This window comes from Siniperca chuatsi, linkage group LG7 (assembly GCF_020085105.1).
Source record: "Siniperca chuatsi isolate FFG_IHB_CAS linkage group LG7, ASM2008510v1, whole genome shotgun sequence".
NCBI classification, from domain to species: Eukaryota; Metazoa; Chordata; class Actinopteri; order Centrarchiformes; family Sinipercidae; genus Siniperca; species Siniperca chuatsi.
In genome coordinates, this window is record NC_058048.1 from 9,264,712 (window position 1) to 9,289,989 (window position 25,278).

Consider the following 25,278-nt stretch of genomic DNA (forward strand, 5'->3'; position numbering starts at 1 on the left):
CCTTGTGAGTCTGTGAGTGTGTTCTCATGGCAAAATGTGGTTCTGGAGACACCTACTGTAGCGAAAACTACTACAGAAGCGGTTTTGAGTACTTTGCTAGGTGTTTATGTGTCTGTCTGTCTGTGGACATATTTTGCCAACGTGATAGCATCACAACCGTCTAAGATGCAGTCATGAAACTTATATAGGTTTGTAGTTGAGATCAAAATGGAGGCAGAGTTCGAAGATGGCCATTTTGTAGTGTTAGGGTTAGGCTTTAGGAGAAGCATCAGTGAATCCAAAGACTTTGATGCATCTGGAGGAACACATGAGGAGTATTTAAGCTAAACCACAAGAAAAGCAATGTATAACATATTTGCTTCCTTTGGTAAAAAAAAACCCCCAACAATACTAGGTGAAACCAATACTACAAAACGAACTTGGACTTTTCTAATTAGTTGTTCGTTTAGAGATTGCAATTCATGCTCAGCCTGGAGATAATTTACATTTCCACTGAGAACTGATTAACTGTTCAGGCAGTTGCTCATTACCCAACATAGAATCAGTAGTGAATATAAAGGCAGAGAAAACCTGGACACAAAGCATATTGGTTAAGAAGAAGTAGACTGGGTTCAGTCTGAGGTTTTGGGTATGTTGAATAAAAAATGTGCAACAAAACACAAGCAAGTGGAGTTGGAGGAGAGAGGACACTGGGGAAGTAAGGTGGAGTTTCTCTTGGCTGTGGCGGGAAATGTTGTCGGCCTGGGCAACGTGTGGAGGTTTCCTTACCTCTGCTACAAAAACGGAGGGGGTAAGAAAATATGATGCTCACTACTTGTTACCCCAAATCTGTGGTACAGGTACGCATTTTGTATACTTTGTAAATTCAGGTGCATTCCTGGTGCCATATCTGGTATTTGTGGTGACCTGCGGCGTACCCCTGTTCCTGCTGGAGACAACCATAGGCCAGTACACCAAGGAGGGCGGCATCACCTGCTGGAGGAAGCTATGCCCACTGGCAGAAGGTATACTGTTCAGGACTTTATCGCAGCAGAGAAAGGCAAAAATGTTATCTACTGTAGAAACCACATAAAGCTCAAAAAAATCAAGATTCACAGGAAACCATCTCCGACTGATTGACTGATTAGCTCCAGGAGTAGCTGGCAGTTTCATTAGTGGCCCATTTACCGCTGTGGGAAGGTTTCTTTCTTCAGATAAGGCAGTTCAGTGTTTCACATCAGTCAGTAACACATTACCCACACTGAAACTGAGTGAAGCAAAACATAAACTTAAACATAAATTTGGAAAGACATGTCTCTCTCCATATCAAAGGTCTGTCATGGTTGTCAGTACAAGGCAAACATTGACAAAACTTACATGGCCGCTGTGACCCTTATTCCAAGGATTAAAAAATAAATAAATATTTAAACTTGGAAATTGTTTTGTTGTGTTACTGAGTATTTATTTTGAAGATTTAAGATTTTACTGATTTTACATATAATAGTCTGTTTACAGGTCTCTTGGAGTACTGCTGCATTTGTTAAAAAAGTTGCATAAAATCTGGGGGTGTGGAGTTAGAAAGACGTGAGCTTACCAGACCTTTATGTAGCTCCTCTGCTCGAGACTACATCAGCCACTACTAGCATAATGCACCCAAATCTCCTAGTGAACTGCCTGCAGTTGAGTTGCATTGTGGGTAATGTAGGTGCCAGGTTTTGACAAAGAAGGAGAATGCATGTAATAAAAAACATCTCCAATTCTGCTGCATCTTTTTTTAAAGAGCTGGTTTGAATCCAGCCTGCGTCCCTTTGCTGCTTGTCATCCCCCCAAATCCATCACACTCTCTCACATTTCCTGTCTGTCTTCAGCTGTTCCTGTCAAATAAAGGCAAAAAGCCTTTAATTATTTAAAAAGCCTTAAATAATCTATACAAAAATAAAGCTGTCCGTTGTGAGTCTGACATTGTTATAGAAGTGCAGTGGGGTACTCTTTTAAAACTTTAAAATCAAATGTACCTGTGCCTGATTTAAATATGTTTGATATTCCAAAAAATATAAACATTACAGATAGGAATGTTTCTTTACAACAAAGAAACTCTTACACAATAGATTTCTGTAGACAGAATTTATTAAAAATGATTGTTGTTTATGAAAATAAACATTAAGTTGGGTAAAATCTTCACACAAGTGACCTTTCAGAGTGGTGAAGTCATACCTCAAAGTATTGTCTCCTCCACTTCATTTCCTGTGTAGTTTTGTACTAGAAATTTGAGAAAATTACATATTCATGTATATATTCATATATATATATATTATTTTTTTATGTATTGATCTTTAGTGAGAATTAGTCTCTCAGAGTGAGTAAGCAGTTTTAGTAGAAGATTTGGTCAGTCAGGTTCCCGCGACCCTGAACAAAAAGCGTTTTGAGTAAATGGATAAATGGAGGAAGAAGTCAGGTTTTCCTAATGATTGTCTATAACAGAAAATACCAAATCTGGCCCTGCAGGTATCGGCTATGGTGGGCAGGTGATCCTCTTCTACAGCTGTATGACCTACATCATTATTTTGTCCTGGGCTTTGCTCTACCTGGTGTTCTCCTTCAGCTCCCAGCTCCCCTGGGCCAGCTGCAACAACTACTGGAACACAGGTAAAATGGATACTGTCACATGCGTTGAAGACTTGTATAACACAGTACTAACATTTGCATGATAAACTGATGTTATAATAGCAGATATCAACAGTGACTTTTATGGAAATTAAAAGTAATTTGCACTTCCATAATGTTGGGGGGGTCTTGTAAGAGACAGACTTAAAAAAGAATGGTCAAAATCAGAGCAACAGAGTCGGAGATATCCTCACTTTTAGTCCCTAAGTTCGCCTGGGAACCAGACGAATCTGCGAGTTCATGTTTTATGTGCTCTAGCAGATGCGTCTGGCCCCCCTTTTTCAAGCCGAATCACAACTGTATATCAAATATGGTTTGATACAATGACTGCACAGAGGAGCGCCATTGAGGCAATTTCGTAAAGAGCCAAGAGAGCTGCTGCTGATGTGGTCTGTGCCCATTGATAACGCCACTTGGAAATCGAAAATGAACTGAGAGGTTCCAGACTAATTTGCGTGATGTCAGGCTAGAAACACTGGATTCTATATTCTCCATAATGCAACTGGATAGTGTCTTTCATTAGACCCTCCCTGACTGACGGCAAGACTCCCAATGAAAAAGAGTTTTTAAATGATGTTTAAATTATTATTATATTTTTTTCTCACTATCCTTTCAGATGACTGTGTAGACCTTTCAACACGAAATAACACCTTTGAATGGACCAATCAGACTGATGCAGCCTCAGCTGCCACCGAATTCTGGGAGTATGTCTATGTAGACGAACAAACTAAGCCTCTAGGTTCATTTAAATGTGACTAAGTCAGTCCTAATGAGTCTCAATTAAACATTTTTGTCCATCTTTTATCCTTCTAGACGACGAGTGCTGGCTATCTCAGGGGGGATTGAGGAGATTGGCAGCATCAGGTGGGAGGTTCTGTTGTGCCTAATTGTTATGTGGGTCATCTGCTACTTTTGTATCTGGAAAGGGGTCAAGTCTACAGGAAAGGTATTTTTACCAGCCTTAAAACTGTGGTAAATGTATATACAGTATACTTCTAAATACTTAAACTGTTGTCATTTTTCCAGGTGGTGTATTTCACTGCTACCTTCCCCTACGTGATGTTGTTAATTCTTTTGATCCGTGGACTCTCTCTTCCTGGGGCTCTACAAGGAGTGTTGTTTTATCTTTTGCCTGAACTCTCACGACTCACAGACCCTCAGGTAGGAGCTTAAAGCTATATTGTAACAGTGTAGAATTTAGGTGGACAAATGTACTCACTGTTGCTTTGTTGGAACAGGTTTGGATGGAGGCTGGGGCTCAGATCTTCTTCTCGTACAGTGTGGGTGTGGGCTCCTTAACTGTGTTGGGCAGCTACAACACTTACAACAACAACTGCTATAAGTAAGTATTTGTCAGTGCATGACTGACACCATTTCTGACATCAATAAAGGACAAGAGCTATGCAACAACATGTGAAAAAAGATCAAGTGCATGCTATGAAGTCGTAAAATATGCACGTTTTTATGTTTTGCAGAGACTGTCTGTGGCTGTGTTTACTGAACAGTGGTACCAGTGTGGTAGCTGGGTTTGCAGTCTTCTCTGTGCTGGGATTCATGGCCCACAAGCAGGGTGTTCCCATTGCAGAAGTGGCCGAGTCAGGTAATGCAAGCCACCAGAGAGAGATGCAACCTTGTCTTCCTGCACCCAGTGTCCGAGGACAGAGGACCTTCACATTTTTGCAACAAACAGTGCAAACACATAATAACAATATGTTGCACAAGGTATGTTCAGATATAGTGCAAATTCAAGCTCAAGATTTTGATTAAAAAAAAACTCAAACGGGGCAATTTGCAGAAAACTTAAGATTAAATTTCCATGTTCAGTACCAGGACTTGAAATTGCAACCCCACTAGGTGCTGACGAGGACAAAGTGACAAGCAGTGGTGGAGTTAGACGTCACTTTCCATTACGTCTACCCTGGGCTTGCACAAGACATAAAGTGCAAGGCTTAACTTTAGACAAAGCAGTGTTGTCATTAAAAAAATAAAAATCTCGTCGGCTGGCCAAGCATATGTAGCCTTAAGTCGAGTGACATCTTTGGAAAATATTGTCATTCAAGATTTTAAAGCCACTGACATATATTCAAAAATATTAGAATAATAATAATATTAAGCCATAATGTTTAATGTTCAGCCTCTGAACCACAATTACATAGTGCTGTATAGACCAACATCAGAGAAAATTAGCCTATTAAAAAAAATCCTGACTACTAGTGTAGGTTAGCCATTTTAATCAACTTTCAGGAGGCAAAATAATAATGGGTGATTTTAATGACAATGCACTTGTTTTGAAATCCATAGAAAACCTCATGCAACAGCAAGGTTACAGTCAAATTGTAACCACACCAACAGACAATGGGACAGTAATTGATCACATTTACATAAAAGACGTTGATCCTAAAATTGTAAAAGTGAAAATAATTTCCACATACTGCAGCTACTATGAATGTATTTCTATGGGTTTCTTACTTGCTAACTAGGGCCTGCAACATTCATCACTGAAGGTGGAAAGTCTATACTACCGTGAGGGGGGCTCTTTTAGTGAGCTCATTCCTGTGTATGACTTATGACTTAGCTATACACTTGAGGAACCATTTCTGTCATAGGAGAACAGCAACCAAAGAGACAAGTCTTAGGAGTGTAGCAGCCAAAAAACTAAAAATATCCTTTACGTTACATACCATGCTGCAAAATCCCCTGCATTTACCTGATCATTCACCTGATCCTGCTGCTTGTTAGCTGCCTTAGATTACTCATTCTATTTATTTTTGTTTTTGCTACAATTTATGCAGATTGGACGAGCAATCTAAGATTAGTTAAAAAAAAAGGTTTCGCATACGTCATGATTTTGCAACAAAATCACCACCTAGTGGCCAGTTGGTGCCAAAGTTTACACTGAGCCTCGGCGGGGCGTGGGAAAGTACTGGCCCAAGTTATGTGTTAATTGGACAAACCTTTGTGGAGATATGATATCACTTCCTGTTTTACTGCAACCTACAGGAAGTTGTTCCTTTATAACTTTTTGGAGTATCATGAGGGTCCATAGATTTAAAAACGTGCAAAACGTCATGCAGATCAGACTCACGGCCTAGGAGGAGTTTGAAAAAGTAGATTTAGCATATTTTGCGATAACACTTTTACCTAATGAAAATAAATAAATAAATATAAATATTTCACAAAAAATCAAAGATAAGCGAAAAGTCCATAAGATGAAGACAGATTTGTGTACCAGAACTTTGTCCTTTCTTTTAATTTCCATTAATCATCTCACAGCCCCTCAGATGTATCTTGTGACCCTTTGGAGTGGCCTGACCCTGAGGTTGGGAACCAGTGCACTACACTACCTAACTGTATAAGTAGATACAACTAGCTCCACCTCGACCAGCTACAACAATAAAATGTTACTTACACATTGCTGCATCAGTATTAACAAACTAATAATGTAAAATATATCAGTCACGGTAATTTTATTGCAGAATGAGTACTTTTACTTTTGATACTTGACGTAAATTTAGCTGGTATATTATGTCTGTACTTTTACTTAATTTGAATGCAGAACATTTACTTGTAATGGAGTATTTGTACATAAGTGTACTGATACTTCTACTTAAGTAAAAGATCTGAGTAGCCTGCTTCTTCCACCACTGGTTCATGATGGGTAAAATCTTTGCTGCCATCTTGAGGACAACCATAGACATGGCATGCACAGTAACTGTTGCTGAGCTCCAAGTCCGAGTGAGAAGGCACAGTTGGTTGTCACAGAGGTTGCATTGCATGCATTCCTGCTCTGGTATGCAGCGGGGCACTTGTTGAAAGCAGTACCCTGCAGCACGCCCAGAAATTGCTGCTGACTCTGGCTGGCATGTTTTGTGTGTGATCATGCTAGGAGTTCGGGTGGATCTGGGGGTTGCCAGCTCTGCAGCTTTGGTAGTTTTCTGGTTGAAGTGTTTGTATTCTGCAAGGCTGTTGGCAAGGGGATAGGGGACATTCCCTCAATCATCAGCAGACACTCCTTAGTAGTGATTCAGTGCTCAGATTCATACTGATGAATCTCATGTTTACACACGCCTATGATCTAACTAACAATCAACATTATTATAATCAGGCATTTCTGGATATCAAATATTACATTAATGTTCACTCAGTGTTTTTTGGCCCACACTACTTTTATCTTCCTCATCCTAAACCATGAATAAAAACTGTAAGTGATCACGAAAATAAAGCTGTCATGCTTATGCGACAAAGGTTTTTACAATTCTTTATACATTCAGTTCCCTGCAAGCGTCATTGATCTGACATTGAGACACACTTGTGAATTTTCAGTTCATTTTCAGTGCTTGTGTTTCTCCTCATCTACGCTTGGTCCTTCTGGGTAGATCTTAAACCCCTTTGTGACTTCCGGTAACTTCCCCAATTCCCTACATCTTGAGACACAGCGGTGGGTGTTGTTTATATGTTGCTTGGTTGACGGGATTTCCACTGCATCACCATCTGGATGCATATTTACCTTTACTTTACAAAGTCATTGATGCTAAATTGGCTAAACAACAAAGGCTGATAGTAGAAGGTGACGAGTCTTGCATCATTCTGATCTTGTTTTCCAGGTCCAGGCTTGGCGTTCATTGCATACCCTCAGGCTGTAGCCATGATGCCTCTGCCCCAACTGTGGTCCATCTGTTTCTTTGTCATGCTCATCCTCTTGGGTTTGGACACACAAGTGAGATCTACATGAACTCTTGTTGGAAGAACATATTTACGTTTGGAAATGTACCTATCCTGTGTCATCCTTTCTCTGTACAGTTTGTTGCCATGGAGGTGGTGATGACATCCATCATAGACATGTTTCCCACAGAAATGCGCAGGGCAGGCAGGCGGGAACGTTTCCTACTCCTCTTCTGCGCCATATGCTTTTTCTCTCAGCTTTTCATGATCACTGAGGTCAGTATATACAGTGGTGTGCAAAAGTGTTTTCCCCCTTCCTGATTTCTTATTTTTTTGCATATTTGTCACACATAAATGTTTCAGATCATCAAACAAATTTAAATATTAGTCAAAAATAACACAAGGGAAAACAAAATCCAAACCTACATGGCCCTGTGTGAAAAAGTGATTGCCCCCTAAACCTAATAACTGGATGGGCCACCCTTAGCAGCAACAACTGCAATCAAGCGTTTGCGATAACTTGCAATGAGTCTTTTACAGCGCTGTGGCCCACTCATCTTTGCAGAATTGTTGTAATTCAGCCACATTGGAGGGTTTTCGAGCATGAACTGCCTTTTTAAGGTCATGCCACAGCCTCTCAATAGGATTTAGGTCAGGACTTTGACTAGGCCACTCCAAAGTCTTCATTTTGTTCTTCTTCAGCCATTCAGAGGTGGACTTTCTGGTGTGTTTTGGATCATTGTCCTGCTGCAGAACCCAAGTTCGCTTCAGCTTGAGGTCACGAACAGATGGCCGGACATTCTCCTTCAGGAATTTTTGGTAGACAGCAGAATTCATGGTTCCATTTATCACATCAAGTCTTCCAGGTCCTGAAGCAGCAAAACAGCCCCAGACCATCACACTATCACCACCATATTTTACTGTTGGTATGATGTTCTTTTTCTGAAATGCCGTGTTACTTTTACGCCAGATGACCTTCCAAAACGTTCAGCTTTTTGGAAGGTGTGTATTTTCCCAAAAGTCTTGGGGATCATCAAGATGTTTTTTGGCAAAAATGAGACGAGCTTTAATGTTCTTTTTGCTCAGCAGTGGTTTTCGTCTTGGAACTCTGCCATGCAGGCCATTTTTGCCCAGTCTCTTTCTTATGGTGGAGTCGTGAACACTGACCTTAACCGAGGCAAGTGAGGCCTGCAGTTCTTTAGATGTTGTTGTGGGGTCTCTGAATGGCTGAAGAAGAACAAAATGAAGACTTTGGAGTGGCCTAGTGGAGATAAGTTGAGCAAACTGTTTGCAAATGTTTATTCAACATCTGTTGTATAATAGCCGAACCTTATATGGATTCAGATGTGAATTTGATACAGCATTCTAGTGAGGCTGACAGACGAAGAAGAAGAACAAAATGAAGACTTTGGAGTGGCCTAGTCAAAGTCCTGACCTGAATCCTATTGAGATGCTATGGCATGACCAAAAAAATAAGAAATCAGGAAGGGGGCAAACACTTTGCACACCACTGTAGTGTTATATGTACATCAGTTATTTATTAATCCATTATGACAGTGTATTGCTGCCAAAATATAAACATTTATATATCACAATTTTGTTTTATCAGCTTATAATGACAGTTTACTTATTATAAGATATAAGTTGATATATTGTAATAATGTAAAAAAAAAAGTGGTAGGAATAGGCTTCCATACATCTGTGGCTGACATATAAAGTGAAACAAATAAACCCATGTCAAATGAATGTCTTTGCTGTTGTCTCCAGGGAGGGATGTATGTGTTCCAGATGTTCGACTACTACGCTTGTAACGGAGCCTGCATCCTCTTTCTCTGTGTGTTTCAATCCCTGGCACTGGGATGGATATTTGGTAGGTATGCTGTTTTTAAAGGGGTACTCCAACAATTTAATATTGAACCTCCATAAAGTGGGGGGACTGATCAAAATAAAAGATTAAAATTAAAGCAGCAGAGACTGAGATATCTTGACCTTTCAAGTTCCAAAAATGCTGGAATGTACTTTTCTCCTCCAGAGCCACAGAAGACATATACCTGTTTTCACAGGCTGAGTAATGACTAGTAAACTGACCTTTATGTATAAAAATAAGTGAAGTTACCCTTTAAATTACACCAAGTCATTCACAAACATCTAGTCTGATGAGTCATTATATACTGTTCACCCAACCTCAACTCCTATTAAGGGGCAGAGCGGTTGTATGGCATCATAAAGGACATGACAGGTGTGCAAGCCAACTCGTTCTTTAAAATCTGCTGGCTTTACCTCACACCACTGGTCTCTCTGGTGAGTCAGGCTTTTAAGTGTTGCAAACATGCACAATGACACAGCTTTGGTCCTGATCCCAATGTACACCTCAATATGTATTTGCACTTTATTGTAACCTTCGGATTTTTATGCTAGATGAAATCTTTATACTCAAATGTCCAGAATTTCTCTTTGTATTGTTTCCCCAGGGCTCTTTTATATGTTCTTTAGTTTGGTACCAGCCTCTGACCTTTAATCGCTGGTACGTGTACCCAGCTTGGGCATACACGTTGGGCTGGGTACTGGCCCTTTCCTCCATCCTGCTCGTGCCGGGATGGGCGCTGTATAAGCTGGGAACTGGGACTGGGAACCTCAGTCAGGTGGGACAACTGTGTAATTGATTGTGATAATTGAAGAAGAAATGGCGTGGTGCATATGTCATGTAATAAAAAGGAATCAACTTTCTGGGCCATTTTAGCATAAAAAACTGATGCAATAATCCAACTGTGGACAGAATCCTTAAGTCAGCTCTTATTTAAGACCTTATAAAATAGAAATCAAAGTTCAATTAATGTGCTTAATGACTCTTTTTTTAATCCACGTGTAAAACATTAACTAATACATGGGATTTGAGTGTGTGCCAATAAAAAGCAAAAGGGCAATGTCTGTCAGTAGTCAAAGAGATTTTATCACCATACCGTATACTCACAAGCTTCAAGGTCAGCAAAATGAGTCAAGCGTCCTATAAAATGCCAGAAACGATTCTACAGACAAGCCTCGTCTCACATCCCATCTACAAGATGAGTTGTCGTTTTTTATGATTATTATGATGATGGAGTGAGGGTCTTTAAAAGTGGGGAATGTTTAGATTTATTAATCTCAAAGTCTGCATCTCACAAGTATGATGTTGATTTCCAAAATACAAACTACGTTCTCCTTAGTTTGTGCCAGTATGAAGGATCTAACAGCCAGTATTACTGATACAGGGTTTCTGATACTGATTATTGCATGAATGCTGTTTCACCACTGCAACAATGCAATAAACACATATTATGCAACCACCTCAAAACTATGTGATAGAGGTCTTGTTTTACATATTTGCTTCAGGTCAATGGAAAGTTTTGGTATACCTTTGCAGACTTTTGTTGAATATTTCTCTCAATTTCATAGCGTTTCCATCATCTGTGCCGACCTGACCCTGGCTGCTCACTGACCCAAAAAGGAGAAACTGAGCTGCAGCACATCGGAGGGGAAGATCGGCACCGGCTCACAGTCATTTGATATGAAACGTTACTTGATCCTGAACTCAACTGCATTTGGGTGTCCAACAACTAAGATTTGGCACTAAGCGGGCTGGTTGTGATATTACTTTTATTCATTGTAACTGTATCATGCTGATCATGATTATCACTGTGCATCACAGCAAAGTTTTGTGGAAATAGTTATGAAAGCAGCTTCCTCCTTTCAACATCTACCACCTTGAATGAAACAGAACAAACTATGTTTAACAAAAAAAAAAAACAACATATTTTCAAAGTGATATTTTTGCAGAAATTCTTTTTAGTCACATCGTAATCACCATCTGATTTCTATTTTGAGCCACAATTAGTAAGTAGTAAAAAAAACTGCAATGTGAAATATCCACTAAAGGCATGTATAATTAAAAAATAAATGACTTATCTGTGCAAAATGCTGTTGAAGTTTCAAGAGATCCTAGAAATATTGAAAATACACTGGAGGAGAAATATTGCATGAAAAACACTACCTACTTCTTCAACAGTTATCAATCGTGCATTGTTGTCAATAATTTTCTTGTCATAACAAAATCACTCCTTTATTATAAAAGGATAAAAACACAAAGGGCAGAGACACTCCATGGATACATGTGCTTCTCAAATGTGCATCACAACCTTGGTGACTCTTTTCAGTTTCCATGGTAGCAGCTGGATTGTGATATGAACTCATTGCAGAGAAATATTACCATGAGGAGACTCAATTAGAAAAGACTTTATATGATGAACAGAAAAGTCTATTCTTCATGTATCGCTTTATTTAAATACCTTAAAATTCTGAAAAATACACTGTATAAAGCACTTTAAATTTCAGAAATGTGTGCATTGCTGGCAGTGCTGTCCGTCATATGCACAAGCACAAAGAAATGGAAGAAAAATCATACACATACCACATGCATATAACCACTTAGTCAACATACTTTTATACTTAAACACTGTCAAACTCTCTCATACTCACAATGCAAACTGTTCTCCATCTATGACTAAAACAGATGACCACACAACACCAACAATTGGTGCAAAAAAAGAGAATATCATCAAAGTGAGAACGGACAACAAAGCTGCTGCATGAGAGGAAACTGTATAACTGATTATCTTAGAGAGTCTGTGGTTGAATTGCTTCCATTATCATAAGAAGTGTGCTGCATTTGTAAAATGAACAAAGACTTCAGTGAACTAAATGAGTATGTTAATCTGTGATGATGATGTGCCCTGGTAATGCAAAAAATACCAGGTCAAAGAGTTTTTAAGGCATTTGTATATAAATCCTAGCAGCGGTCCAGTGTAGTGCACTTTGTGATGTTACACAGAGGTTTTTCTCTGCAACACTGAGTGACCAGTTGTGCTACCAGAGTGCTACCGGTTTCCTTAAAATGCCATTTTTCTGGGAGCCTTTAGCTTCAGATCAGATCAGATTTATTTGTCTTTCTAATATCGTATATTAAAGCAGGTTATAAGAAACCATTTTCTCAACATTTATCTACCAGGAGATGGATTTATTCATCATAATAAGTACTGAACTCGAGTCATCGTTGGATTTCCACTGACCTGCAGAGATATTCTGTGCAATCCCTATAAAACTAGGTTTAAATAACTAGGGACACACCATGAAAACCACACATAATATCCAAAAAAAACTACTGGTTCTCCACTAGATGGCCCTGAGTACTCGCTCTCCCTTTAAAGACACTGCAGATTGTGCTAACCGGTAGAACTGTCAGGAGGCATAAAGGTGACTTTCTCTGAGGATTTAGAACCGGCCTCAAGCTCCCTGCCTTGTCCTGAGTGAGACTGCGGTGGCACAGGACAGTTCTGATTTGGGTGCGGTACAGTAGTGAGAAGGCGAGGCGGTGGCACCTCTGAGTTCTCAGCAGCTAGTGGGCCATTGGCATCACCTGTGGAAATACTCTCTGGTTGACTGGCAGAATCTGGATGACATGGCATTGGTACATTTTTCAGGATTTTAAGGTCGGGGTAGCTGCCAGACTCGGCCATGGCTTGGTGTAGATGCTCCCAGGCTGTGATACTGTTCAGGCTGCAGCTGGGGTTGCTGGCAGCCTGGCACAGTAGCTCTGTGTGCTGGCGGAGTTGGGCAATATCCTGCTCCGTGGCGTTGCTCTGGTGCAGCAGCTCCTTTGTGCGCAGTGTAATGTCCAACAGACCTGACTGTCTGAGGATTTCTACTGTGTTGAGGAAACGGCGGTGCCGAGTACTGGTGGTGCCGTTTCTGCGAAGTCCTCTTGTTGCGAGGAAGGAAGAGGTGCTGTACAGACTGGATCCAGATGTGGAGCCCTGGCTCGAGGAGACAGTAGTGGGACTGGAGGAGTATAGACTATCTCTGGTTGAAGAGGAACATGGCAGACCAGAGGTTAAGACAGCTACTTTGGGTTGCTTATAAAAGTGTTGCTCAGGTAGACTCCTTGTCACAGGTGTGTCATCACTCTTGTGTTCTGTGCACACTCGCTTGCTCAGATTCTGGGATTCATCGTTCGATGAGGATTTATCAGGCGGCTTCTTGCTGGGCTGTGGCGCAATGCGGGGGTAGGAGTTGAGAATGGGTAGGTAATTACCTTTTATTTTCTTTCCTGTGGTGCTGGACTTCCGGGACAAGGGCTTGTGGAGCTGGAGGGTGGCCGGCATCAAGCTAGGCTGCTGTAAAAGGATCATATGGGCAGCACCAGTCTCCCTGCTTCCATTTTTCCGGTCCAGCTGACCGCTTTTCTGGATTATGTCCGGCTGGTGGGACAGGGAGGAAGAAGGAAGCATAAGACACAGATAAGGACTCAAAGTACAAATTTTTGAAGGAAGGGTATAAGTAAATTTAGTACATTATAAAAGGAATCAAATTGTAAGATAGGGAGATATCAAATTTACTCTTCTTCCTCCCTGTTTTTGGCACATCCATAATGAACACTCTGAAGTGTCCCTTTTTAGCGAAATATTACATCTCTGTAAAAGCTTTGGCTTTAATCAGGGCAGTTAGAAAATCAGAAAAAGAAAATCACTCAATTCAAATACATGCCATTGCCTGGCCTGTCTCTGACATTTTGCAACTTAATTTAAAACATTTCTAAGTCTTTCACCCTTCAGCTCTCTACTTGCCTCAGTCTTTCGTCTCTGCTCTTGTTGTGTAAGGGCTCTGGTGTACACTGCCTTGGGAACACCTCATTTCTTACTTTTCTACATACAGTTTAAGATAATCATTTTAAGCAGAGGAATAGTGTGTATTCCTTTTTTAAAGCTTTTAAGCTTTTTAGCTATTATTGCTCTCTTATCTTGTAAAAGACAAGTCTATTAGTGTACGGTCACTCTTCTTATAAAATCACTTGGATAAATACCCAGGGTGCACAGATTTTCAGTTTTGTTACCTGGTTAACCATGTCAAGAAATAGATACAGTACTGATGATTCATTCATATTTATTTTGTAGCCTGACAAACAAAGATGGCAGCGAATACAAATTAAAAAAAGGACAACATTGTCTGCATAAAGTGATATTCGATGTTTTGAGTCACCTACTGAGATCCCAGATATGGATGGAGTCTCTAATAGCCATAGAAAATGGCTCCATTGCTAACACAAATAGCAATGGGGAGAGAGGGCGACCTTGGCGGGTAGATCTGTACAATGCGAAGGGTAGAAGGTAGAAGTAATATTATTTGTCACTACTTTGGCTGTTGGGTTCTTCACCTATTCAAAACCACTCTGACACTTCAAACTGATACTTCCGCTCAATTCGAAAGCCTTCTCTGCCTCTAAGGACAGCAGTGCTGTGTTCGGTGATCCTCTCTTTTCATAAAGGATATTTGGTACCCTTCTAACATTATGAAAAGCCTGCCTCCCCTGGATGAAGCCATTTTGGTCATATTTGATCATGGCCGGCAGTAACTCTTCAAGGTGTCTCACCAAAGTCTTGCATATGATTTTGCTATCTGTGTTGAGTAGTAACATACAGTGGTGTAAAAAAGTGTTTGTCCCCTTCCTGATTTCTTATTTTTTTGCATGTTTGTCACACTTAAATGTTTTAGATCATCAAACAAATTTAAATATTAGTCAAAAATAACACAAGTAAACACAAAATGCAGTTTTTAAATGTAGTTTGTTATTATTAAGGGAAAACAAAATCCAAACCTACATGGCCCTGTGTGAAAAAGTGATTGCCCCCTAAACCTAATAACTGGATGGGCCACCCTTAGCAGCAACAACTGCAATCAAGCGTTTGCGATAACTTGCAATGAGTTTTTTACAGCGCTGTGGAGGAATTTTGGCCTACTCATCTTTGCAGAATTGTTGTAATTCAGCCACATTAGAGGGTTTTCGAGCATGAACTGCCTTTTTAAGGTCATGCCACAGCATCTCAATAGGATTCAAGTCAGAACTTTGACTAGGCCACTCCAAAGTCTTCATTTTGTTCTTCAGGAAATCAGGAAGGGGGCAAACACTTTTTCACACCACTGTAGGTCTATTTGGTCAGTGGGAGCCTTTCCTGGTTTTAGCAGCAGAGTGATTATTGCCCCTCTGAGAGATGGTGGCAGGTCTTCCTTTTCGTATGACTCCAATGGCATATCCAAGAGTGGTTGTATCAGCTTATCTTTAAATTATTTATAAATCTCTATAGGAAGCCCATCTGGACCAGCCACCTTTCCCCTCTTCATGCTGGTGATGGCTTCTGAAAGCTCATCAGCTGAGATAGTGGGGAAATCTAATGAGCTTAGAAAATGTTCCTGCTGGCCTGAATCTTTATGTTCGGATAGTGTGTATTCCTGATCTCGCTATGCCTACACCTGTCTTACCTGCTTAAGCACCATGTTCTTGATTATGTAGATGGGTGCACGGCCTGCAGGCATCAGGGTAGGACTCCCAGGGTTCCCTTGCCCATGTTCTTGGTTTTGACCTGGCTGTGACGTTTCTTCACGCTCGCTACATCTGTACTGGATTTTGCTGCTCCGCTGGTCCTCCACGTCTGTCTGCTGCCAGTCTGAACCGTCTGCAGAGAAGTTGGAACAGAGAGAGGTTCAGAGAGGTTGAAGTGCTGACTCTCAGCTTTGATTTGAGTGTTTTTGAGGGTGGTGTTCACATCCAAACTGGGTGGACATTGCAGGACCAAGATCAGGATAATGCAGGATAATGATCCTTAACATACAGCCAAAGCAACCAAGGAGGTTTTAGGAGGGGAGGGGTTTGGGGGAAGGGGATAGGGTTAGGGAGGCACAATGCAAAGACCACATAGAATTTTTTATTTTTTTTTATATAGTAGAATAGTAATTGTAGTGTTAATATTAATAAATTAGTAATAATAGGAATGACAGCTATAGGAAGAATAATGTCAGCATCAGTAACAGAGCCAAACAGGGCCATTTCACTTGCCACATCATCAGTCTATGGGTCATCGACTTCAGACAGTCATTGGCAGCAAACAATTTGAAATATTAAAAATGATTACTTCATTTGAGTGTATGTTAAAGGTGGGGTATGCAATTCTAATCCAATACAAATCTTTTTGTCTAATTCAGATAATATCTCCTTGCGGTCCACTAGCTGTCCGTTCTGTGTGTGTGCTGAAAAAAACTCAACACTTGTACACAACCCTGGCTCTGTAAATGCTAAAACAAACAAAGTGGCTCTGACTGAGCCACACAACACTATTCCAGCCATGATTTGTGTGTCAGGTAACGTTAAATGACTTACCCACGGACATTCAGCTTACTTTCTAGTTTGCCAAGCCATGCTGTTGTTGTGATGTTAGCTATAGTAGCAGGAGAGTTGTAAGTATCGCTGAATGGAGCTGGTTTGCTGGCTCTGGGAAACCGTCTGCTCCTCTCTGGCTGTTAGCTTCGCAGCAGCAACTGTGGCGACAGTTTACTAACCGACAACCTAGCTAACGTTAGTTATATTACTTGCTATGTTCGCTTTATATCATGGTATTTGTCATGGTGGGTAAGTAATCTTTTTTTTTTAAGATTATTTATTTATTTGATAGGAACAGCTGAAGAGAGACAGGAAATGTGGGAGAGGGAGACGGGGGATGACATGCAGCCAAGGGCCACGGGTTGGCCTTGCACATGGGGTGTGTGCTCTACCAGGTGAGCTACTGGGGCGCCCCATGATTAAGTTATCTTAAGTAAGCTTAATTGAATGACAAATTCCTGAGTGTGACCCTCTCTTCGTTTTATGTATATATGTATCTAGGATAACACACCAGTTGGTGCAGTGCCAGTGACAACCCCACCTTTAACTTATAAAAAATGCTACAATTCCTACAGTCTTCATCTGATGTGGATGTAAACCTGAAAGTCAGCAATATAACCTGTCACTGATTCATTTAAAATCCAATAAAATGTCCTACCTATTATGTAATGCACTGTTTCTTCCATTCAACTGTTATAATTATCACTGCCTGAGCTGACCTGTAAATGGGAGTGTATGGGAAATAGCTGTAGAGAATAAAACTTGGCAAATTGTCATTCTCTGGTTTTATCTGAAATTGTTCCACATTTACTCACCAGAGTAGCCAGAGTCTTTTTCTGAACTGCAGCGGGAGGCCCTTCCACTGGAGTCGTCTGTGTCTTTAGTATTACGTATTGCCAGTAGAGTCGTACTGTTGCTCTTATCTTTAGCATTCTTGCTGGATGTAGCACGAGGACTGTGCTTGCTCAAGCAAGGCTGTTCCGTCGGCATTCTGGACCATAATGAGAGAATACAACATACAATACATTAGATTGCCTCTGAATGCCAGAAACTGCCAGTATAACAACAAAATCCATTGCATGCATATCACCCATTGCATGCTGGGATAGGATCCAGCCTCTAATGGCCATCGCTATAGACATTTTTTTTTTTAACATTCTTTTACATGCAAAACAATAAAAATATACAAATTTCTATTGCCATTGACTTATAATTATTTTGAATATTGTTAGATGTTTTAATTTCATACTGGTGTCATTTGAAGCAATAAATGCACATTTTGAGTGCACCATCTTTGAAAAAACAATAAAGACCACAGAGTTGAATAGATGGTATGCACTGACGTCAGTTTTTCAGCAGCACACAGTTTCATAAAAAAAAAAAAAAACAGTATGCTGTTAATAGCTCCTCTTCTCATTTATATTGGGCAGTCTGTAAAAAACATTTGCCTGAATTCTTTCTTAATCTGTTTTTGTACTCGATTGCACAACAGCTTTATACCATTGGGTAGTGTTTCCAATATTTTTTTCCACGTGAATCCACAATAGCACATGCTGATGGTTGTGTGTTTGCCTTTAGAGGGGGTGTAACCGAGGAGACTTACGCACAGTGACATCATGTGCGTACCCTCTATTAATACCTCACAGAGAATCTTGGTAAAAATATTCTTTTTCACATGTTTGGTATTTAAAGTCTTACTTTGAGCTGCATATACTGGTAGTTTAACAGTCTGTCCTTGATGTGCCTGCAGATCTAGTTTATGTACAGTATACAGCACTGTACTGAGAATACATAATCAGAGGAATTGCATATATTTGAAAAGTATGGGGTAACTGAGACAGTGCTAAAACTCTACACTTATATATACATTTTGTTTAAGCTCATGAGAAAACTGAAGAAAACCACAAATAAGTCCATTTGTAAACACCTTCTCCACTGTTTTTGTGCATGTGTGTACATGTGCGTGCCCACCATGTATTTACAGGGAGCACATGTCATGCGTTGTTTTTAGTCAAAGATATCGAGCCTATTACAGCGTTTACACAAATAAAATGCTGTAATTCGAGCTAACAGGCAGAGACATGGAGCACAGAGTCATTTCGTGTTTTGACAAGATTGCTACCGCTTGTCCAAATTAAGGCTGGGTTTAAACATTAATTTATTCTCGTTTTTTTCTCTCACACGCAAGTATATGACATCAATCTTGAAGGCGAGGCAGCCAAAATGGCACTCCACGTGTCCTCACATTCAAGTTAACTGATATTCTATTGTACTACAAGTCCTGTGCCTATAAAGAGTTATATAATGTAAATAAGAAAATGACAGGAAGTTACCCAACGATGAACACTCTTCAGCTAGTACTTCCAGTTACAGAAACACAATTTGCTTTGTTGTGTATTGCTATATCCTCCATGAGGAGTTGGATGTCATAACTGTATCCAATGGTCAAAGTACAAATCCAAAAACAGAAGAACTTGTAGTAAACAGGTGGCAGAATCAGCTGGGGAAACTAAACCAAATTACATTTGGTACTCCTCTGTGCTCTCTATTATGAGGTCTCCAATAGGAGTAGGGAAAATAATTATCTACAAGTACACAAGAATCCACAATGCAACCACACACTCTATATTCACATTTTAGGTCTGCTACAAAATCTACACTGCAGCAACATGTAAAGCTCTGCAGTGGAAGAAATGTACATTAGGCTTGCTAGTGATATTTTGACTTTTCTGATCAGCTGTAAAAATGCAGTGCTCTCCATCTTTGATAAACACCACATCTCCCTTTTCATAGAAAATTTAATCTATCCTGGTAATTATGTAAAACTTATATTGTGGTAATTTGTGTACGCTCAACCCGTGCTTCTGATATTTTCGGAGGCAGTGGTTCCCTGAAGGCAGCACATCTCGGTCTCAGCTGAAACTGCACCACCACCCCTCCCTCTCCTCCTCCCCCCTTATGTAACACTCAACTTTGAGTCCGGCCCTCTCTAACATACACTTCCTCTGACACTGGCCATCAACGCTTACAAAAAAAACCCCCTACACATAAAGTGGTCGAAATATAAACGTCATGATGCGTTGTTAACAGGCCGACAGCCATGTAAAAGACGACAAAAGAGTGAGCTTGAATAGGAAGTATAGATATTTGGCAATATCAGGTCTTTGACAAAGCCATTAGATGTATTAGCTCTCTTATCTACAGTGGAAAACTTACCTCCAAGTGTAAAACACCCACTTATTTAATAACGTCGTTTTCCTCCTTATGCGCGGTTTTAGGGCGCCGACCAACGCAAACGTGCCATGTTTAATTTGTTATCTGTCGGAGTTTGTGTAAGAGTGATTCATTTTCCTCTCTTTGTCAAATATACCGTGAGATATGACTACAGAGAAAACGGGTTAAGATTTGGCAATGTCTGTCAAGATAGTCTGAATTAGGAATTTCATATCCGGTTGGTTCCAAAATAAAAGGCACAGTTAAAGACAAACAATAAGGTTTTGTAAATAACACTAACTACTCCGACAATATACAGCGCAATTCGGAGTTATCATGATTTTATATTCCTCAGGTAATACTTACCTAAACGTTTATCCAACGGTGGCAGTTTTCACGCTTTTGTTTCGAAATCCCAGTGGCTAATTGTAACTAGCTTGACGCCGCCGTTTCACGTGACGACGAAATGTTTTTTAAAAAAAAGTTGCAAAACTCAAAATCGAAACGTTATCTCGTTCGATCACGGACACACAGTTGCCCACCGATGACACAATTCAACATGGGGGTGATAATTGTCTGCGTTACCGTAATTGAACCCACAGCCGCCTGGTGAACCGACTACCAAACAATAAAACGATCTCTCTCCGCGAACTAAACGCCCATTGGTCCATGAGACAAATGACAGCCATCAGAAACATAAGAAATTAGTGCACATGCAGCAGCGAGACAGTGATAGAGAAAAAATAAATAAATAAATCAACGTGTGCAATAAACAAAGAGCCTCACCTACAAGACTTCATATTTGGTAAAAGTCACATTTGGGATTGTGATAAAAATGAATGCAGAGGAAGATTGTTTCAGTTGGCTGAGATATGCCAAGAACTTGAATTGCAGTCTCCAGTCATGTTGTCCGGTTTTATTCCCAACAGCAGCTGACCACTGGCCACAGATTTACACACTTGGCCTGTGACCACAAGCCTACTGCTGCTTGCTGGAACGAAAGCCAGCATACACAACTCTACTGCACATGGTTGAGGGACAAAACTGATACTGTATAGAAAATTACAGTTTTACAATATGCTGGTGTGCAAAATTTGCGTTTTACATTTATTGAAAAGAAATACTCAATGTAGTTTCTGTAGCAGCTGCCTCACATGCTCTACAGTGACTCCTGGAGCCAGTCAGCTGTGTCAGCATGCTTGTACACGTGAGCAGGAGTGGCCAAAGACGCAGCTCTGCAGTCAGAAGGTGGCTCTGCTGGACTTGCAGAAACTGCCTAAGTTCATGCAAAATAAAACAGCTAAAACTCAAAATATTGCAGCAGACACTTTATTTTTAACATTAAAAAAAACTTTAGAAATAACTTGATAGACATCCTTTTTGCAAGTGACAAGACAAGGAAAACATTAATACAATTGAAATATTTTCAAAAATCAGCTGCAAGATAAGATCATAAAACAGGTGTGCCACTAGGTTGGCTAAATCACATACATGCGATTCATTCTCAAACAAGGTTTCAAATCTTTCACACTTCTTCCTCGCCCATTTCCATGGTAACTCCTCAGGATCCATAGCAAAGAACATAGCCTTGGTCAGAGGCTTGGACCACACAGGAGTCAAGTCCTCGAGTGACACTGGTCTAGTATCTCTACTTTGAAGCTTTGGGATATAATTAAGTTCCTGCGAGTTAGGAATGTCATGTGCATATGCCCAGCAGACCAGAGGCGTCCTTTAGACCTGGGTGTCTGCTGACATGCATGGTCTCTGGGGAGGAGAATTTAATAAAACTAGCACACGTCTCTCGGGTGTGGGCCTTGGCTGCGGCACTGGCCAGAATGTGCATGATCCTCAGCAGGGCCGTCTCACTGAAAAACACAAAGCATGCAGATGTCAACTTGACAGGTGGGATGGATGCTGACTTAAACAAAAAACAACTACTTGCATCTGTGAAGATAGGACCATAGAGAAGCCGGAGTTCAGCGACAGAGCTGATGAGGCCATCTTATCAGTCAAGATACCCACCTGCCGACATGGACGCTGGAGGCCAGACACCAGGCGGCCTCCCCTTCTGGTGTCGGAGGCTCCTGCAGAACTTGGCGGGACAAGCAGAGGGCCGCTCCTGCCAGCTGCATAGGTAGAAACACCACACACTGGCCCTCCAGGAGAGAGAGCTCCAGCAGATAACGAGCCATCCACACCACCTGGTGGCACAGATGAGACTTCAGATCTCTACATATTGGAAGAAAAACTCTTACACACACAGGTTCAGTTAAAAATTACACCAATATGAAACTTGAAAAACACACAATGTAGATCAACCTTAGTGCTGCAGCGTGCGACGGAGGCAAGGAGGAGGAGAAAATGCAAAGGGGGACAGTAGGACAAATCGAACTTGAGCCCACAGAGGACTTTGCGCTCCATTCGCAGTAGCTGATGCTTAGTGTAGGTGTGGTCCATCAAGTAGCACAGTCCAGACACCTGGAAGAGGAAGCACAAAAGGAAAAATGTCTTTGGCAAATCTGTAATTTCTTAAAGAAGAGCTATTTGTTGTTACTTTATTACTATACACGTTCAAGGAAAAAACAAAAAACAATTATAGATTCATCTCCCATTTATCAGTTGACTTTCTCTGGGCATTTACGCTACCAACTTTTCTGACACAAGTTTTAGTGCTTTAAGTTTAACTAGCTAATACAATCTAAAATAAATATTTGCTCTACACAGCCTGCAACAAGCCAACCAATCACGGATTATTTAGAGATGTTAGCAGACACCACACGCAAGTTTAACATATTGTAGCTTTATAGTTGGGGAGCACTGAGCCAGTGTACCTCAGGGAGAAGACACTCTTCCTTCTTCGCAGCAACGAAGAGGCAAACCATACCGAGGAGCTGCAGGTTGGCTGTGGTCACCTTGATCTGACGCAGGGAGCGGTTGAGGAGGTGTATGGCCAGATAAAGGGTCTCTTCCTGAAAATGCATAATCTCCTGGTAGGAAATAAAACAGGGCATTAAAGACTGAAAACTACAAAAAAAATAATAAGTTTGAAATTTCACTTTTTGTGAAATAGGCTTAAATCAATTTCTTGCAGAGACTTTGAAAAGACAATTGATACAGTAGGCTACAAATGAACTACAGCCAGCAGGCTGTTAGCATAAGTAAATGTTATTTTTTGTATGAGTTAGCCCCTCCTCCGTAAAAATGCACTATTACACGTTTTTTGTACTGATTAAACAAGAGATATATAACGTTAATTACTGAGCTTTAGGAGGTGCTGGTTTACCTTTGGACAGAGCCAGGCTAGCTGTTTCCCCGTGGCCAGTCTTTATGCTAAGCTAAGCAGCTGCTCACTGTAGCTAATATTTACCATACAGACATGAGTTATCAATTTTCTCATCTAGCTCTCTGCAAGAAAGTGAAAAAGAGTATTTCCTAGTGTTGAACTATTCCTTTAATGTATGGCCCTCGACAGGCCATCCAATTCAGTATTTTACTTTAACACTCAAGACAAATAGAGCCATCCTCTTGCTATGGTTTTTCCAGTATTTGACAGGTTCTCATCAACAAGATCTTAAATTACCTGAATATTAAGACAAGCTTTGTTATGAGTAAGAAGAAACCCTCTATCGACAGTGAGACTTACATGAATTTGAATGAGCCAGTCTACCAGGACAGCACGAGTGGCATCAGTGAAATGCCGGGGCAGGTCAGTGTTGGGAAAAGAGCTTCGTGTTTGAGTTCTCTGCAGGGTGAAACCAGAAAACAGGAGGCACACGCTAAATATTTAAAGAGATACAGTGCGATGAGTGTTTGCGCCAGTCTTCTAGGTTGCCCCTCTTGTATACAATTGTGAGGTCTGCATACTGCGCATTTTAGTGGTAATGTTCCTTCCTTAAAGAGAAAATTAGAAACATTAAACACGAAGTTGTTTAGTGACCTATGATGTCTCACCATCATATCCAAGAACATGTCCCAGGCGCACGTCTTGTCCCATATGAGGTCCAGCTTCTCCAGTGCCATCTCAACTTCATGGCGCAGAAAGGTGGGCACCAGTGCCTGGAGGCTGTGAAGACCCTGCAGCCCAAGAGGGTGAAGCAGCACATGCTCCTCCATACACCCATCTGCTATACGGGATGGAAAGGACGACCCTGGAATAAAAACCCTAGCAACGAAATCCCAAATTTCCTCTAGCAAAAAGAGATTTTAATTTATGCAAAGTGTAGAAACTGCAGTTATCCCCATATTAAGTGCCTTTATTTCAGACCCACTGGTGTCTGAATAAGTTTGAAAACCTCTGGTATTGATTACACTACCAGCTGAGCGTGTTCGACTGTCTTCATGGAACCCCATGATGATGCCTTCACTGGTTTGCATCGATAACCTCCTTTCCTGCAAAAAGACAACACCTTACACATCAGTACAACATGCACTTGCAAGAGGCACTGTAGTATGCTTTGGGTGACGGTGACAAGTGGGAAAGGTGTACCCATCTGCGTTCTGGCTCCATTTTGACAGGGGCCATCCTGGACTCGTCTGTGCCTACAGGCTGCCAGCGATCTATAGGCCCACAGGCATTAGCCCAAGTTCTTAATGGGGCTCGCCTCTCATCCGCCTGGAGGGACAACAGAAAGTCTTTGCACTGATACTGATGTGATCCTGGACACCTAAAAATGTATGCCTACCCATTTTTATTACAAATGAGGCAAAAAATAAAAATAAAAAGTCTAATGTCTTTGATAGTGACTGTATGTGGCTGCAGTTAATTCTCTGCATGACAATCGGTTATCAGTGGACAATAATGCCACAAAATAAACAGTGGTTCATGTCTGGTCATCGAGACTTAAGGTCCTACTCCCGCCATCTAATCAGGGACTCCTCCACACCTGGGACCATGGCAGGTGAATTCAATTACTTTCATGACAACACAAAAATGCACCAGGCCTGTGCAGTTTGAGGAATAGGCAAAGCACTTTAAAAGAAAAAAATAAATAAATAAAATAGATTACATAGCTTGATCTGAAAAGGCATGAGTTAGGGTAATGTGTAATTGAGATTAAATTTTTATGAATAGGTTCTCTTCTGTTAATTACCCCCCCAACATATTGCTCAATAAATTCTACCTACTATGTCATCAATTATTGTTTAGAAAATAAAAAGTGTCATTAAGGGGGGGGAAATAACCTGTTGCACATCTCAGTTTAAGCACCTGAAAATAGGAATAGCATTTAATTTATAAACCTGATATTTTCTCAAGAAAATGTGATTCAGGCTGGTTCTGTTGAGCCCACTGAGCACATGCTCACCTTCTTGTGTAAGTCCAACAGGGGCTGGGAGTCGCAGAAACCAGTCCTGGCCATGGTCACAGCCTGAGACAGAGTTCCCGTGCCGGGCCGCTGCAGCTACTTATCCACGGGTGTCAGCGGAGGCCTGGAGCAGAGAAAGCAACCATGCTGCTTGGACAGCGACTGATAAAGACAGGTGGGGCACGCTGATTGGGGTTGGCACACCGGTGTCAAGGT

General features: G+C 40.9%; 3 protein-coding genes across 5 annotated transcripts; 1 reads left to right on the plus strand and 2 right to left on the minus strand.

Moving 5' to 3' along the window:
• The first annotated feature begins 100 nt into the window (after positions 1 to 100).
• On the plus strand, positions 101 to 11,637 carry LOC122878449 (sodium- and chloride-dependent GABA transporter 2-like). The gene is made up of 14 exons (XM_044201241.1): positions 101 to 790; positions 870 to 1,004; positions 2,485 to 2,625; positions 3,260 to 3,347; positions 3,457 to 3,589; positions 3,670 to 3,804; positions 3,882 to 3,985; positions 4,119 to 4,243; positions 7,248 to 7,360; positions 7,444 to 7,581; positions 9,073 to 9,175; positions 9,506 to 9,606; positions 9,777 to 9,947; positions 10,738 to 11,637. Exons 1-14 carry the CDS (start codon positions 631 to 633, stop codon positions 10,846 to 10,848), a joined length of 1,758 nt encoding a protein of 585 aa, XP_044057176.1. The 5' UTR covers positions 101 to 630; the 3' UTR covers positions 10,849 to 11,637.
• si:ch211-132b12.7 (uncharacterized protein LOC564531 homolog) lies at positions 11,596 to 20,934 on the minus strand. Of its 2 annotated transcripts, none has more exons than XM_044201245.1 (4): positions 20,546 to 20,934; positions 17,362 to 17,537; positions 15,652 to 15,845; positions 11,596 to 13,595 (listed from the first exon to the last, which is right to left on the minus strand). In XM_044201245.1, exons 1-4 carry the CDS (start codon positions 20,557 to 20,559, stop codon positions 12,561 to 12,563), a joined length of 1,419 nt encoding a protein of 472 aa, XP_044057180.1. In that variant the 5' UTR covers positions 20,560 to 20,934; the 3' UTR covers positions 11,596 to 12,560. The 2 variants fall into 2 exon arrangements, with proteins under 2 accessions (XP_044057180.1, XP_044057182.1); XM_044201247.1 differs by lacking the exon at positions 20,546 to 20,934 and adding an exon at positions 19,763 to 19,980.
• Positions 20,935 to 21,072: 138 nt separating this feature from the next.
• On the minus strand, positions 21,073 to 25,255 carry LOC122878453 (cyclin P). 2 transcript variants are annotated; one of them, XM_044201249.1, is made up of 9 exons: positions 25,063 to 25,255; positions 24,246 to 24,371; positions 24,073 to 24,148; positions 23,711 to 23,880; positions 23,403 to 23,501; positions 22,591 to 22,746; positions 22,079 to 22,237; positions 21,782 to 21,960; positions 21,073 to 21,624 (listed from the first exon to the last, which is right to left on the minus strand). In XM_044201249.1, the coding sequence occupies exons 1-9, from the start codon at positions 25,114 to 25,116 to the stop codon at positions 21,456 to 21,458; spliced, it is 1,188 nt and encodes a 395-aa protein (XP_044057184.1). In that variant the 5' UTR covers positions 25,117 to 25,255; the 3' UTR covers positions 21,073 to 21,455. The 2 variants fall into 2 exon arrangements, with proteins under 2 accessions (XP_044057184.1, XP_044057183.1); XM_044201248.1 differs by having other exon boundaries at positions 23,711 to 23,883.
• Between the last annotated feature and the right edge of the window lie 23 nt (positions 25,256 to 25,278).